General features: G+C 46.6%; 1 protein-coding gene and 1 long non-coding RNA gene across 2 annotated transcripts in view; one reads left to right on the top strand and one right to left on the bottom strand.

Moving 5' to 3' along the window:
* Positions 1-10,360, bottom strand: part of LOC132251188 (uncharacterized) — a 30,760-nt gene extending 20,400 nt beyond the window's left edge. The window contains exon 1 of the long non-coding RNA XR_009463077.1: positions 9,962-10,360. This is a non-coding gene — a long non-coding RNA (uncharacterized LOC132251188). The remainder of the gene's footprint in view (positions 1-9,961) is intronic.
* Positions 9,838-14,199, top strand: PPP1R3C (protein phosphatase 1 regulatory subunit 3C). The gene is made up of 2 exons (XM_006267634.4): positions 9,838-9,970; positions 11,484-14,199. The coding sequence occupies exon 2, from the start codon at positions 11,485-11,487 to the stop codon at positions 12,430-12,432; it is 948 nt and encodes a 315-aa protein (XP_006267696.1). The 5' UTR covers positions 9,838-9,970; position 11,484; the 3' UTR covers positions 12,433-14,199.
* Positions 14,200-16,139: the final 1,940 nt, after the last annotated feature.

Genomic DNA, 16,139 nt, shown 5'->3' with positions numbered 1-16,139 from the left:
TTTAGTTAATTTACAAGGTTCTTTTTGTTCTGTATATCACAAGGGAAGAGCTGAGCTTAGAAATTACTACTGTGCACGCCGGGTCTGACCCCGGGTCGCTTACGTTGCTCTGCACGCGGGCTGTGGCCAGCAGCCCGGGCAGGCCGGGTCGGAGAGGGTGGGCGCCGAGCTAGAATTAGGCACAGACCGGTACCAGCTTCTCCAGTCCGACTGGTGAACAGGTACGAGGCCCTGGCGACCCTGCAGGAGATGGAAGGGGAGGAGGAAACCCTTGGGCAAGAAGAAACACCACGTTCTTCACACTCCAAACAGAACAAGAGATCCATGAGGACCCAGAGGAGGAGGCGACGAGTGCTCGTCATAGGCGACTCCATCCTGAGAGGTACGGAAGGACCCATCTGTCGCCAGGACCCCTCGGCACGAGAGGTATGCTGCCTCCCTGGAGCAAAGATTCGGGATGTGACGGAGGTAATCCAGGCCAGAATCAAGCCCACCGATTATCACCCCATGGTCCTAGTCCATGTGGGTACTAATGATGCGGCCAGGAGAACCCCCTATCACCTGATGGCGGACTACAGTGCTCTGGGCGGCATGCTGAAGGAGTTCGGTGCACAGGTGGTTTTCTCTTCCATCCTACCAGTGACCGGACGAGGAAGATGGCAGGAGAACTGCATCAGAGAGACCAACTGGCGGCTTCGGCAGTGGTGTCTCGAGGCAGGCTTCGGCTTCCTGGACAATGACCCACACATCACGATGAGGGACATGCTCAGCTGGGATGGGCTTCACCTGTCCCCCAAAGGTAAGCGTGTGTTTTCTACTAGGTTGGCGGATCTCCTCCGGCGGGCTTTAAACTAGGCTCGTCGGGGGGAGGGGAGTACGAGGGCAGGGGAAGCTGTGGACCACCAAACCATGTGGCACCCACAAGGACAGCCCAGCCTGAAGAAAGAGAGCATTGGGAACCTGAAAGCCATGGGGAGACCAGCACTACAGAACAGGTAAGAAACAAGAAGGTAAGAAACAATGGGCCTCTTGGGACTTGGAGCGGGGGGGCAGCAAAGGCACCAGTCGCAGGGCTCAAGTGCCTATATACTAATGCTAGGAGCATGGGGAACAAGCAGGATGAATTAGCGCTCCTGCTTGCACTAAACACCTATGACTTAGTGGGGCTAACAGAGACCTGGTGGGATTCATCCCATGACTGGGCGGTACATATTGAGGGCTATAGATTGTATAGAAAGGACAGGTCGGGGAAGAAAGGGGGGGGGGGGTTGCACTTTATGTCAGTGAGCAATATACATCAACCCTCATCAAGACAGAATCTGAGGTTGAGGAAGTAGAAGGATTGTGGGTTAGGCTACATGGGGGGCAAGGAGAAAGGGATTTGGTGGTAGGGGTCTGCTACAGACCCCCACACCAAGGGGAAGAAATAGATGCGGGGCTCCTGAGGCAACTCTCGGAGACCATAAAAGCTAAAGAGGCGGTAGTCATGGGGACCTAAACTACCCAGACATCTGCTGGGAGATGCAGACAGCAAGGTCCCATCGCTCACGCAGGTTTCTAACCTGTATACAGGACCTCCACCTGACACAGGAGGTGCATGGTCCCACTAGGGGGAATGCCATACTGGATCTGGTATTGGCAACAGGGGATGACATGATAGGGGACCTCCAGATCGGTAGCTATTTGGGAGACAGTGATCACCTTATAATAGAATTCAACATAAGACGGCGAGTGGGTAAGGTAACTAGTAGGGTGAAAGTGCTAGACTTTAGGAAAGCTGATCTCAATGCACTCAGGCTATTAGTCAAGGAAGCACAGCAAAGTAGGAGTTTTGAAGGGATGGGAGCCCAAGAAGGGTGGCTGTGCCTAAAGGAAACGATCCTTAGGGCACAAAGCAAGACGATCCCCGAGCGAGGCAAAAAAGGGAAAGGGGCCAGAAGGCTTCCCTGGCTGACCAGAGAAATCCAGGGCAGCCTAAGGGCCAAAAGGGGAGCACATAAAAAGTGGAAACAGGGTGAGATCACTAAAGATGAATATACCTCCTCTGCTCGTGCTTGTAGGGAGGCAGTTAGGCGGGCCAAAGCTACCATGGAGCTGAGGATGGCAACCCAAGTAAAAGACAACAAGAAATTGTTTTTTAGATATATTGGGAGTAAAAGGAAGGCCCAGGGAGGAATAGGACCACTGCTAAATGGGCAGAAACAATTGGTGACGGACAGGGGGGACAAGGCTGAACTCCTCAACGAGTTCTTTGCCTCAGTGTTCCTAAGTGAGGGGCACGACAAGTCTCTCACTGGGGTTGTAGAGAGGCAGCAGCAAGGCACCAGACTTCCATACGTAGATCCTGAGGTGGTGCAGAGTCATTTGGAAGAACTGGATGCCTTTAAATCAGCAGGCCCGGATGGGCTCCATCCGAGGGTGCTGAAGGCACTGGCCGACATCATTGCAGAGCCACTGGCGGGAATATTCGAACGTTCGTGGTGCACGGGCCAAGTCCCGGAGGACTGGAAAAGGGCTAACGTGGTCCCCATTTTCAAAAAGGGGAGGAAGGAGGACCCGGGCAACTATAGGCCAGTCAGTCTCACCTCCATCCTTGGTAAAGTCTTTGAAAAAATTATCAAGGCTCACATTTGTGAGAGCCCGGCAGGGCAGATTATGCTGAGGGGAAACCAGCACGGGTTTGTGGCGGGCAGATCGTGCCTGACCAACCTAGTCTCTTTCTCTGACCAGGTTTAGACTTCAGGAAGGCCTTCGATACGGTATCCCACCCCATACTGGTGAACAAGTTAAGAGGCTGTGATGTGGATGACTACACAGTCCGGTGGGTGGCGAATTGGCTAGAGGGTCGCACCCATAGAGTCGTGGTAGATGGGTCGGTCTCAATCTGGAAGGGTGTGGGCAGTGGGGTCCCGCAGGGCTCGGTCCTTGGACTGATACTCTTTAATGTCTTCATCAGCGACTTGGACGAGGGAGTAAAATGTACTCTGTCCAAGTTTGCAGATGACACAAAGCTATGGGGAGAAGTGGACACGCCGGAGGGCAGGGAACAGCTGAAGGCAGACCTGGATAGGTTGGACAAATGGGCAGAAAACAACAGGATGCAGTTCAACAAGGAGAAATGCAAAGTGCTGCACCTAGGGAGGAAAAATGTCCAGCACACCTACAGCCTAGGGAATGACCTGCTGGGTGGCACAGAGGTGGAAAGGGATCTTGGAGTCCTAGTGGACTCCAAGATGAATATGAGCCGGCAGTGTGACGAAGCCATCAGAAAAGCCAATGGCACTTTATCGTGTATCAGCAGATGCATGACGAATAGGTCCAAGGAGGTGATACTTCCCCTCTGTAGGGCGCTGGTCAGACTGCAGTTGGAGTACTGCATGCAATTCTGGGCTCCACACTTCAAAAAGGATGCGGATAACCTGGAGAGGGTCCAGAGAAGGGCAACTCGTATGGTCAAGGGCCTGCAGACCAAGCCCTAAGAGAAGAGACTAGAGAAACTGGACCTTTTCAGCCTCCGCAAGAGAAGGTTGAGAGGCGACCTTGTGGCTGCCTATAAGTTCATCACGGGGGCACAGAAGGGAATTGGTGAGTATTTATTCACCAAGGCGCCCCCAGGGGTTACAAGAAACAATGGCCACAAGCTAGCAGAGAGCAGATTTAGATTGGACATTAGGAAGAACTTCTTCACAGTTCGAGTGGCCAAGGTCTGGAACGGGCTCCCAAGGGAGGTGGTGCTCTCCCCTACCCTGAGGGTCTTCAAGAGGAGGTTAGATGAGTATCTAGCTGGTGTCATCTAGACCCAGCACTCTTTCCTGCTTATGCAGGGGGTCGGACTCGATGATCTATTGAGGTCCCTTCCGACCCTAACATCTATGAAACGTAACGGTTGATTTTAAGATTATTTTACTTACACCGAGATGGTCGTGGTGTAGGCTGAGAACTTGCTTGAGTTGCGGTTACAACAAAAAACACGAACACACGTGGAGTTTGCAAGGCTCCACGCAGACAGAACACGGCAAACTCCGGATGTCCAGGACAAGCGCGCATTAAACTTGTCGTTACGTCCTATAGTAGGCTCCGTTCAAGGACGGGAAGAGGTGGGCGGTGGATCAGGCCGCCAAACTCCTCTGAGCGACACACAGGGTTTCTATTACCCTGCCGCGCACACCCAGAGTCCCCACGAGATGGATGTGGAGTCCTCTTCGGCTTGGGCGGAAACTGCTCAAGCCTCTTATACGGCCAGCAGGCCAATCGCTAGCCGCCACGTGTGAATAATTTAGAACTAGCCAATTGCGGGGCACGAATTTGCATACGACGAGCGGGAAACCTTTGCACCGTGCATTTCTGTGCTGCAAAGGAAATGCACCCTGCAAAGATCGCTGCAAAGTGGCGGGAAAACTTCCCTGCACGCGGGTTCTCTGCGCAGCAGAACTCCTCCGTACAACGAAGCTGTATACCCGCGGGGATAATTCTTAGTGCCGAAGCACACACAAAAAAAATCAGACCTTTGGGTCATGACAACTACAAGAGATTTCTTTGTCCATGTGTTTTTTGGATTTGCTAGACTGAGGTGGAAAAGTTCCCCTATGGCAGGGGTAGGCAAAATATAGTTTGTGGGCTAGATCTGGCCTGCCAACTGACTGGATCTGGCCCATGCTGCTTCATATGGGGCTGAGCCCCACCCACTCCCACTGGAGCAGCCCATTATACTGCTCTGTTGGAAAGAGGAAGGCGTACAGCAAGATTTCAAAGTAATTTGTTGTTGGCACATTTGTAGATTTCAGCAAGTAAACAGTCATTGCAGGATGCCTTGTTCCCAGGAACTGATTAAATGGCTTTCTGCACATCTTCTAATGTAGGCTCATTGTCTAAATCCATCATAACTTCAAACTGTAGTAATCCTTCAAGCTCTTTGTGTTTGATTTGTCTCACTGTTGTACAGAAATCCATACTGTTTGGTTCAATGCTTGAGTTGTTTTTATCAGTAATGACATTTCCTTCTAAGTCTTTCAACAGAGATGACTAGACCAATTGCTCATTTGATGCCTTTGTACATTCCACAGCTATCACCTGCGTCAGCTGCTTTCTGAGAACTATCACAGAGTTTCAGCCAAAAATCTTGGACGCGCCTCTTAGTTTTCTTTTGGATTTCTCTTTGAGTCTTTCTCAAAGAGAAAGACTGGGAGGGACATGGGAGGATCGCTCAGCAAAATCTGAGCAGTCACAGAGCTTCCTCTCATGCGTGGATGACCTCTACCTGACTCAAGAAGTCTATGGGCCAACGAGAGGCAAAGCGCTGCTCGACCTGGCACTGGCTACTGGGGATGACCTAGTCGGCGATCTAGTGATCGATGGGAAGCTGGGTGACAGTGACCACGAGCTGATCACCTTCAACATCCGCTGAAAAGCTGGCAAGTCGGTCAGCAACACGCAAGTCCTTGACTTCAGGAAAGCCGACTTTGACAAGCTCAGGAGGCTTGTCAGTGAGGCCCTAAGGGACTGTGACCACAGGGAGAGGGGAGTTCAAGAAGAGTGGTTGCTCCTCAAGGGAGCGATCCTCAATGCACAAACTAAGTCTATTCCATCTTGGAGGAAAGGCAGCAAGAGGGCACAGCAGCCCCCCTGGCTCTCCAGGGACCTAGCAGACCTCCTGAGGCTAAAAAGAAAGGCCTACAAAGGATGGAGGATGGGAGTCACCTCCAAGGAGGATTATTCTGCACTGGTCTGGTCCTGTAGGGAGCAGACCAGGAAAGCCAAGGCTGCAACTGAACTCCAGCTAGCTTTGAGCATCAAGGACAATAAAAAGTCCTTTTTCAGATATGTGGGGAGCCGGAGGAAAAGCAGGGGCAACATTGGACCCCTGCTGAACCAGATGGGGCAACTGACAACTGACGCCCAGGAAAAAGCCAACCTATTAAATAGGTACTTTGCGTCAGTCTTTCATCAGCCCCATGGGACGACCATGCCCGCTACAGGGCCAGGAAGTCCGGGTGAGGGTGATCCCCTCAAGGTCTGGAACAGCCTGCCATTGGAGGTGGTTTAAGTGCCTTCATTGAACACCTTCAAGATGAAACTGGATGCTTATCTTGCTGGGATCCTATGACCCCAGCTGACTTCCTGCCCTTTGGGCGGGGGGCTGGACTCGATGATTTTTCGAGGTCCCTTCCAGCCCTAATGTCTATGAAATCTATGAAATCAAATTTTCCAGAGTTATGGTGCTGAGACATTTCTTATAGTTGGTTAGTGCTGTTCTTTTTTTGTTCTTAACCAGTGGTAGAAGGGTTTCAGAGTGCTTGTCAAACCAGTCTGCATTTTTCTTGAATTTTTTTGCCAAATGTGGTTACAGCAGCATTGTACATGTTGGTTTTTAAACTTTCTCAAGCCTTGGCGACTGAGCTTAGGTAAACTTGCTATCGCAATTTCTTCATGAAATAATCAACATTTTTCTATGCCTTTAGTTTGGCTGATGTCTATCTGAGGACAACTGGTAGTTTTGCTATGGTGAATCTTTTCACATTGATTCTGACTTTCCAGCAGACTAAAGCATGGTTAGTGTCACAGTCAGCACTGTGACACAACCTCATAATTCAGGATTTCTTTCAGGTTGTTATGCCTGGGCAGTACTAGACCTAATTGGTGCCAGTGCCCTGATCTTGATGTTTCCATGATGTTTTTCTTGTGATTTTTTCAGCAAAGTCAGGGTTAGTTTAATTGCACAGATTTTTGACTTGCATGAAGTTCTAACATTTACTGGCCATTTTTATGCATATTACCAATTCTGTGTTCACCCAGAATATGAGGCCATTTCTTAAAACTACATCCAACTCTTGCCCTGAAGTTGCCAAGTATTATTACAGTCTAATTTTTGTGAGTTTTCTCAACGTCTTCTTCAAGTTGTTGGTAGAAAATGTAGGTGTATAGACACTAAACAACGTTATGAAGCTGTTCTGTGTATGCACTCTGAGTGTCATAAGTCTAAGAGATACAGCAATGGGGCTTTCACAGAAAGATAGTAAGTTTTTAATAGCAAAGCCTATTTCCTGCGCTCTCCTTTCTCCTGATACCTTCCCATGCTAGAATATAATGTAATTATTTTCTTGGAGAGAACCTGTATCTGAAAGCCAAGTTGCTGATAATGCAGCAATGTCAATTCTGAGTCTAACCAATTCATAGTTTAGTAATGCTGTTTTCCATAAATCAGAGTCTGAATCAAACCTAGGGGGCAGCGTCTGAACATTCCAGCATGTTCCCATATGTGTAAAGCTGTTGATAGCTTCCTAGGGGTCATTAACACATAGGGACAGTAGCTTTCTGGTAGAATATACCTCCTGCATGGCAACACCCACGGGAGGTTTGCCTATACGGATCTGGTTTACTTAGGAGGCATTGCCACTGGGGACTGCCAACTTCCAGACAGATGTCATCACTTGCTTCCATATGGCTGGGGGAATACCTGGCTTGTGGTCTATCCCTGCAATTCTGGTTTTGCTGCAAATAGCGCTGCAGAACACTCTGCAAAACCTCCTCCCTGCTGATGGTGAGACTCCTGGTGAGTACTACCCCATGTGCACACACATGCACAACTACTCTGATGATCTCAGCTAGAGGGCCTTTTGTGGTGTGTAAAGGCAAGGAGACCACATCATAATAAAGTAATTTTCTTCTGCTCATTCTGCATATGTTGAGATTTCTCTGAGGGACAGACTTCCATCTTCAGCTCCCTCTGTGCAAAAATGAAGTTTATTTCCGACCTATGGGGACTTTTTACCATCTTGTACCATCTACACTTTTCCCAGAGCCTGACAAAGGGACTTTGATTCCCGAAAGCTTGCAGAAAAGGACAATTTTCTTGCCATTCTCTAGTTGGTCTAATAAAAGGTATCATTTTGGAACCAAGAGTTCTAGTTTTTTGTATGAGATTTCTCTGACACATTTTATTTTGTTCTACAATTTTAAAAAAAGCAAATGACCTAAAGATAGTAAATGAAACTTGACTACCTTTGTAGATCCAGTAGCACTCTCACATAACGCTGACCCACATGTGAAAATAAAAATCATGTCTACTCCTCTACAACATGCCAAAGTACTTTTCCTAACTGATTAAGAGTTGTGGAGAACCTTGCACAAAGGCTGAGGAATTATATTCAGCTACAAAGAGATTTTTGACCCTGCCAACCAGAGTTTGTGTTTCTTCAGTAAAGCTTGTTTTCTACAACTTGGACTGGAAGCTACTTTTGTTCTAAGTATGTCAGACCCTTCTGGCTGGGACTCCAAAAATCACTGTTGTGGCTTAAACAAAATTCACTTCACTTTGGGTACCCATACAGCAAACCCTGAATGCTTCCATGCTGCTTGTGGACATGCCATTTGAAAAAGACTCCTCTTAGCCCTCTTGCTTTCAAACTTTGCTTCAAGTTTGAAAATGAAAATCCAGCCAGTAACTCTGCTGCTGCCTCCTTCCTTCACTCCTGGAGACTGCTAGCTCCAGGCTAATCGCCATAAGGATCTCCTTAAGCAGGGAACCTCCAGGTGACAGTGTCAATTCTCAGAGATCTGTGCTCAGCACCTTCACTGATGCAGTTCCATGGGCAATCAGCTCCGAAAAATGTTTTCTCAAACATAAAACGATTCAAGTGCCCTGACTTAGAAAAAAAAGGGGTGAGGGGTGGGGAAGAGATGTTAAAAAAATAAAAGTTTCTTCAAGAACAGTGGTTTTGGAAACAACTTTGGTGGAGTTTTGCAGTTTGTAGGGGACTAGAAGGGATTAAGAAAAGCTACATTTTAATCCTAGAAGTGTGGTCCCACTTGGGTAATGGTTCAGTCCTTAATGCAGCCTCAAAGAGAAGATATCAAACTGGGAGCTGCTAAAACTGTGCAAGACAGGAGGTCTTTGTAAACCAAAATATCACAACATGCTGTCTCTTGTCAATGTGTTTAAATATATTGCAAATAATTCCTCCACCCGATCCTACAGTACTTGCTGGTATTTGCAGACTTTAAGGTTAAATATATATAAAAATACAAACATGGGAGCTACCTCATCATTTACATTTTCTATTAGGAAACGAATGGCAGCTATTTGCCTGGCTTGCTGTCTGGAGAGGGGCTGTTATTCACTTTGCAGCTGGTTAAAAATATTACATTTAGAAACCAAGTGAACTTGCTTGTTGGGCTATTTTTCGTATGTTCTTAGGTGTTGGGGGGGAGAGAATAAACAGCCCTTGCTTTCCTGACACCTCCTCCTTCCAGCAGCCCAGGGCTTCCCAGTCCAGTCCTACAAAATAAGCGGGGATAGATGTTCACCCCGCAACCAAGCTCCTGCGGGCAGGCCCCTCGTGGAGGGGGAAGCCCACCGACAGCAGTGGGGCGCTGACAGGGAGCAGCACTTTATCCCTTCCCATGTTTCGGATCAGGGCTTTCCTCAGTAGCCTACAAGGGACCCTCGCCTCTGGCACCGGGCAGTGGGGACCCCTCAGAACCGCGCCCTCCCCCGCGGGCTTATGCTGCTTCAGCCCATATCCATGACAGCTGCTCCCACCACTAAATACCCCTGGAGGCCCGACTCCACGTTTAGGAAATGCAGTTTGCTTGTAAAGGAAGTGCGGTGATGATCCCCACACCCCGGGAGGCGCCTCAAGGCAATGCGCCCCCTGAAATCTGCTGATGTGCGTCGGCAGAAAGCCCGCCATGCGGGCCCCCGGGGCTGGCCGGGAGCGCCCCCCAGTCCCGCAGGGGCGGCCGCGGCAGCTGGCGGGGCAGCGGGACGGAGCCAGCGGGGCGGGGTTGGCTGCGGGCGGCTCCGCGTGAAGGGGCAGCGCGGCTCTAGATAAGCGGCCGGGGCGGCGCTGCAGCAGAGCGGGGCCGGGCCGGGCAGGGCCGGGCAGGGCGAGCCGCAAGCGAGAGCCTGCACCCGAGCGACCGCGGAGCAGAAGCATCTCGCCGCACCGCGCTGGCTAATCACCTGCGCCAGGTAAGTCCAGGGGACCCGCTCCCGGGGCAGGCAGCGTCTGTGACCGCCAGCGCGGCGGGGCCGGCCCGACACCCGGCTTCTCTCGTCTCCCCGCTCTCGCCCAGGGCCCGAAAGCGCCCCGTCCCAGGCGGCCCTGACTTGGGGGCCCGCCCTGCCTTCTCCTTGCTCCTCGATCATTCTTAGCATAACGAGGGAGAGGCGGCTGCAAAAGCAGCAGAATTGTCGGGATTTGAATTGCTGGTTTGTGGGAAGAAAACTGGGCTGGGAACTTCCAAGAGGGCGGTGGGGTGTATGCCACCCCGGAGACTGAGAATATGCTGCGTTCAGCTAAGAGTGCTGCCTTGCTTGTCTTCCCCCACTGCTTGCCCTAACAGCCCAGAGCCATGAGACTTGGAGCCTAGTTAAAAAAAAAAAAAAAAAAAAAAAAAAAAATCCTCCCCCACCTATTTCTCGCACTGCTCTGCCGTACCAGTGAAAGTGCTGGAAGGAGAAACCTGTTTCTGAACATGACAAAGCAAATATTCTCACTTCTTATGACGCAACAGAATTTTAGATTTTAATGCAGAATACACGACAGCTGTCAAAAGGATTGCACTGGAAGCCCAGCTCACAAACCTATACGTCCAGGATGTATTTCCTGAATAGTCACTAGGGGATGAGATGGTTTATAATTAGACTGTAGCATAAAACCCCTATAGTCTTACAGTAGGTCAGTGGTAGATCTTACACATGAATTTAAAGATGATTGCAGAAGGAAAGCATTTTTAAGAGCTGCTATATTATCTCATTGCACTGAGGTGGGGGGGGAGGGGGGATAGGGAGAATCACATTCTTTTTGCATAACTTAAATTAGCCAAAAGAAGGTACAGTATGCCCCTAGTACTTAGAGCTAGGTGAAAAAGTGTTGTTAATCAAATGAGCTTGACCTCTTGTGCATTAGAATAATTCAAACGGGCTTGAAAATATTTTTATTTATGATGTGAACATAGCATCTAACCTGAGTCATATAGTGTTATTTCCAGATGAACCAATTTGCCAAAATCTATGGAAACTTGCTTAGTACCTTTTTGACTGGAGCTTTCTAAATCAGATGCACCCTTTCATTATGAATAGCAAGATCTGTACTAGTGTATGAAAATCCTCTTTCATGCGTGAATATCTGCTAGGGGGAAGGGGGGTGAAAGTATATTTTGATATGAATATCTGCTAGGGGAAGGGGGGTGAAAGTATATTTTGAATAATTGTGTAATTTAAAATCCTCTCTTGCAGAGAGGTTTGTTGGGAAAAATGAAAGAATCTGGCCAAATCCAAACAATCCAGAATTCTCAAGAATGGTTGATTGATTTATGCTAATTCCTTAGCTCCAACTGAACCACAGTTTGTTTTTTGTATTGCATTGAATAATTAGGACACTGTATGAAGTCAAGCATGCGGAGCTCCTTAGGAAGCTCTCTTCCAATGTATACCTGATGTAGCAAACAACCTAACATGCTGTCTCCCCACTCAATTTCAGAATGATACAGATCTTGGACCCAAGACATTTGCCCACCTCTATGATGCCTGTTGATGTGGCCATGAGAATATGCTTAGCCCATTCTCCACCTCTGAAGAGTTTTCTCAGTCCCCTTGATGACTGTCAAAGAAACAACTTTGTTAACAGATTTAAGCCTCTAAGGTCGTGTCTCAATTTGAAACGAGAATCTGAGTCTCAGAGTAACGACTGGAACCGTTCACCAAGCCGAGCCAAAAAACGAGTTGTGTTTGCGGACTCAAAAGGGCTTTCTTTGACCGCAATACACGTCTTCTCTGAATTCCAGGAGCATCCTGTATGGGATCTTCAATTTAACTTGTTAGATCTTGAGGACATAACAGCCAGTTTAAAACTACATGAAGAGAAAAACTTGATTCTGGGTTTCTCTCAGCCTTCAGCTGACTATTTAGACTTCCGGAATCGGTTGCAAAAGAATTTTGTCTGCCTCGAAAATTGTACACTGCAAGAAAGGGCAGTATCGGGGACAGTGAAAGTGAAAAATGTCAGCTTTGAGAAAATGGTTCAGGTTCGGATTACCTTTGATACATGGAAAAGTTACACCAATGTTGACTGTGTCTACATGAACAATGTGTACGGAGACTCCGATAGTGATACCTTCTCATTTGCCATTGACCTGCCTACAGCCATTCCCATTCAAGAGAAGACTGAATTTTGCATTTCTTACCAAAGTGGAGAGCACATCTTCTGGGACAATAATGAGGGTCAGAACTATAAAATTCTCCATGCAGAATGGAAACCTGATGGTGTCCAAGTACCAGCATCTACCAAAAAAGACCGTGCCATTGACAACATTCCAAGGAAAACACAGGAAAATGAAGCTGAGCGGTTTGGAAGTCCAAGGATGTCCAATGGTCTCTTTCCTGCATGGCAGAGTTGGGGCAGGATTGAAAACTCAGCCCCATATTGGTGATAAGTTACAAGCCAATGAACATTCCTGCTTTCAACAACTGAAGAATGTTAGTCTACCTGTGCTTCACATAGTACAAAACCTCTGAGTAGGTTTTGATTCTTCTTTCAAATCGAAATTCACTTCTACTTGGGCCTTAAGTTTTTTGTTTGTGTGTGTATGAAGTTTGTTTATTTGTATCCATCTTTTCAGGCAAATGACCATCTTAACTTCTACATTTTCTTACTTTTTTTTTTCTTTTTTGTTTTTTAAGAACCTCACAGCCCAAAATCTTACCCATGGATAAACAGAAGCCCATTTTTAAAAACGAAAAGCAAGCCCTTCAGTTTGTTACCTACTGTACATATAGCATGCCTAGGTTAAACATACTAAACTTTTTCTGATATTTACTTGCCTTTAATCATTAGGTAAGAAAGACACTAGTGAGGAAGTACAAAGTGCACGCATCTTAAGAAGTGTGGGGTACGTGAACAGAAAGACACAATATTTTCTGTTCATAATATAGTATGTAGTAGAGAAGAGGTATTGCTGCTGAGACTGGCCCTTGTCATGACCCTCTCTACATCCTCATAGAAACAAAGTGCAAGGTTAGGATTCTGTAACAAACACAAGACAAGGAGTATGGTTTTTGTGGGGAGTCGGATAATAGAGAAGTGAGAGAAGGGGAAGAGGTAAGATGCACTGTGTATGTTAGAAATCACAGAAGTCTTTGAAAGCTGGTCTTCCAGGAAGTTTAAGGGGTGAAAATGAGCAGTAAAGTAAATGCAGCTATCTTAAATGGCAACCTTTTTGTTCAGACTACTTCTGTTATGCAAAATAAGTGATAAAGATTCAGGAGGGGAAGGGGGGAGGGTAGGAGGAAATGTTGAGTTTGCCAGTTTTGTCTTGTAAGTGATACCTGTTTTACACCATGGGCGGTCACTTGTACCCATGCCTTACCAAGTGGAAGTTAGCTTTCTCCATTTTAAAAGTAAAGTGGGCCTTTAAAAATCCTCATGGATGCCATAATTAGTGTCTGATATATTAACAGGCCAAGTGGTTTATGAAATGCCCTAATCTGTAAATATATTAAATCTGATGAATAGTCTACTGAGCTAGTCTTACAACTGTGACTCTTAGTGTCCTGTTGCTTATTGCAGAGTGAATAACAATTTCCTTCAGAAATAGCTTCTCAAAGCACTAAGCTTAGGCAACTGAACTCCTTCATATTGAAGATGGTGAGTTAGCTGCATGTCTTGAAGTCCAAATAAAAAAAAAGCAGAGTTGCCACTAGTTTTCTTTGAAGAAAATATATGAATAGTTAAAATCTTGCACATAAATAGTACAGTCTATTTTCTCATACTTCACTTTCTTTGAAGTTGAAATGTTTGATTATGGATTTGAGCAAGCCAGTGTATTTTTGTAATTGTATGCTTATAGCAAAGCTGCCCAAGCTCGCGAATTGGAAAGATTTATTCTCCTGTGAGATGGAAGTGGGGGAAACTAGGAATGTATTGGATTGGACCAAGCAATCTAAAAATACTTACAACATAACACACACTAATCCATGCTCACTTATTAAGCATGCAGAGATGATGATTGGTATGAATTTACGAGTACTGTTTATGTTCAACTGTCATTCAGATATGGAGCTTCAGAGCTGGAAACTACTTGCAATGCAATGTAAAGGTAAACATTAAGGTGAAACAAGCCTCTTCTGCTATATCATATTTTCTACTGTCACTGTACTATGTAATGTAGTTTATTTTATGAATAAATCATATTTTGATATATTTGTTTCCTGAAGAGTCAAAACTTCTCCCAACTTTCCTTCTTCTGGCAACTGTTCTGTCATTGTCTGGGACTGAAGTGTACAGGAAGGTTTGGTCGAGTCACTCATGCTCTGCCAAGAAGCACAGCAAGAGCTGGCTGAAAAACTGGTACTTCTGTCCTGCAGAAGAACTTCAGTGGTGGATGTGGTCTTGAACTAAGATGAAATTTTTAAAATTTCATTGTGTGAGAAGTCCTGAAACCCTTCATAATAGCTCAGACTACTGTTTTTTGTTTGTTTGTTTTTTTTGACAAATATTTAAATCACTGTTTCACAACTGAAACAACTGCTTGGCTCAACCTGACCATAGGCTAACCACTGAAGTGTTTACCTTGGGTCTCAGGAAAGTTTTGGAGCCCACGACAAGCTTTATATAACTGCTGTAGTCCTGCTGCTATCAGTACCCAAACTAACTTGTTGAAAGTTAGGGCAGGTGTGTCTATGTGAGCTGCAGTCGCACCTTTTTTGAGTGCCTTGTGGATATCCATCTGATGCTGCACTGCAGCTTTTCACTTGGTGAGGTGACAGCAATGCAATGTGAAGGAGGGAGTCCAGGAAGGTTGGGAAGTTGCACCATTAAGGAGAAAAGGGGAATAAGGTATCCCAACTATTTTCTGTGATGAGCCAGGCACAGACAAATTAATATAAAGCTTCCTTCCTCTACCTCCAAGAAGCTGATCAGTACTTTGACTTGCAACTACCTCAGCCTAAACTCTTTTGTTTGTCACTAGAAAATAAAATTTAGCAAATCATAGGAACACCTATTCCTGTCTTGCAGAAGCCACACTGTCCAAAGCCCATCATGATAGAAAATTCTTGACTAGCCTTGAATAGCAAAGGCACTCCCTTTGGAAACTTTACGAGAGTGCTATTCTAAGAGTGCCCTCCCTGCTCTGGGGATCAAACAGGAACCCTCTGCATCTCAAAAAGTAACCCTCTGTGTCCTATGCTTGAAAAAGTTGCCTTAACACACACTTGTCAACTGCTATGGGCATGTCTACATCGCTTCCAAGACCTCAGACTCCAGTGTGTTTTAGACTAGCCACTGGGGAAGACCCTGGAACAGCTTCACTGTTGTGTTGCTGGGTTTGGAGTATGGGAATGAGAGTGGATGGATGGGGTATACTTAGGGCTATCCGAGCCGCATTTGCCTCAGTCATGGTATAGACTTGCTTTATGTGGCCAGGCCACTGTGTGCTTATGAGCTAACTTAAAAAACCTACCTTTCTACAAAGCAAAGTAGTACCAACTTCCCTCCACATGGAGGAAGGTGAACTAGGATGAGGTTTTTGCAGCTGAGTGAGTTGGGGCATATCCATACTGCCTCTGTTAGAGAGGGTGCTCCACTAATGCATTTCTGCTGTTTGGGAGATGGTCAGCACTACTCTAACAGGGATAGGCAGGGTTTAATTTCCTAGCAGCATTCCCTAGGATAGCTGGGAGGAAGTATGGATGTGCCTTTGAGGGCTTTTCTCCAAAGGCCCAGGTTATGCATCAGTTTGTGATTTGTCTCTAGCTAAATAAATGTAGTATCACTGGAACGTCTAGAATGGAAGTGCTATGCCACAGTGGTGGGAGTAGAGAGCCATTCTCCTACACCCAGGCATAGCAAAAGGTTAGTTGGCAGGTCTTCATATGTATGTGGGTGTGTTTGCTTACTCTCTTCCCACTGAGCTGTAATGTCACTTAAAATACCAAAGTAAGCAGTTTTCTTTAAACACGATCGTTTTATAGAAACAATGCTTTGCAGTGCACGGCCTTTACATCAGCTCCCCTGGAAAATTATCTTGTGAGGTTTGGATTTTCCCTATGCAAGACAAGTTAACTGTGTCTTGTAGGGATCTTAAGGCAAGGCTTAAGCCCCAGTGTCCTCTGCCATAAAAGAAACCAAAATATGTCC

This window comes from Alligator mississippiensis, chromosome 6, assembly GCF_030867095.1.
Source record: "Alligator mississippiensis isolate rAllMis1 chromosome 6, rAllMis1, whole genome shotgun sequence".
Taxonomy (NCBI): domain Eukaryota; kingdom Metazoa; phylum Chordata; order Crocodylia; family Alligatoridae; genus Alligator; species Alligator mississippiensis.
This window is presented reverse-complemented; position numbering and strand designations above follow the sequence as displayed.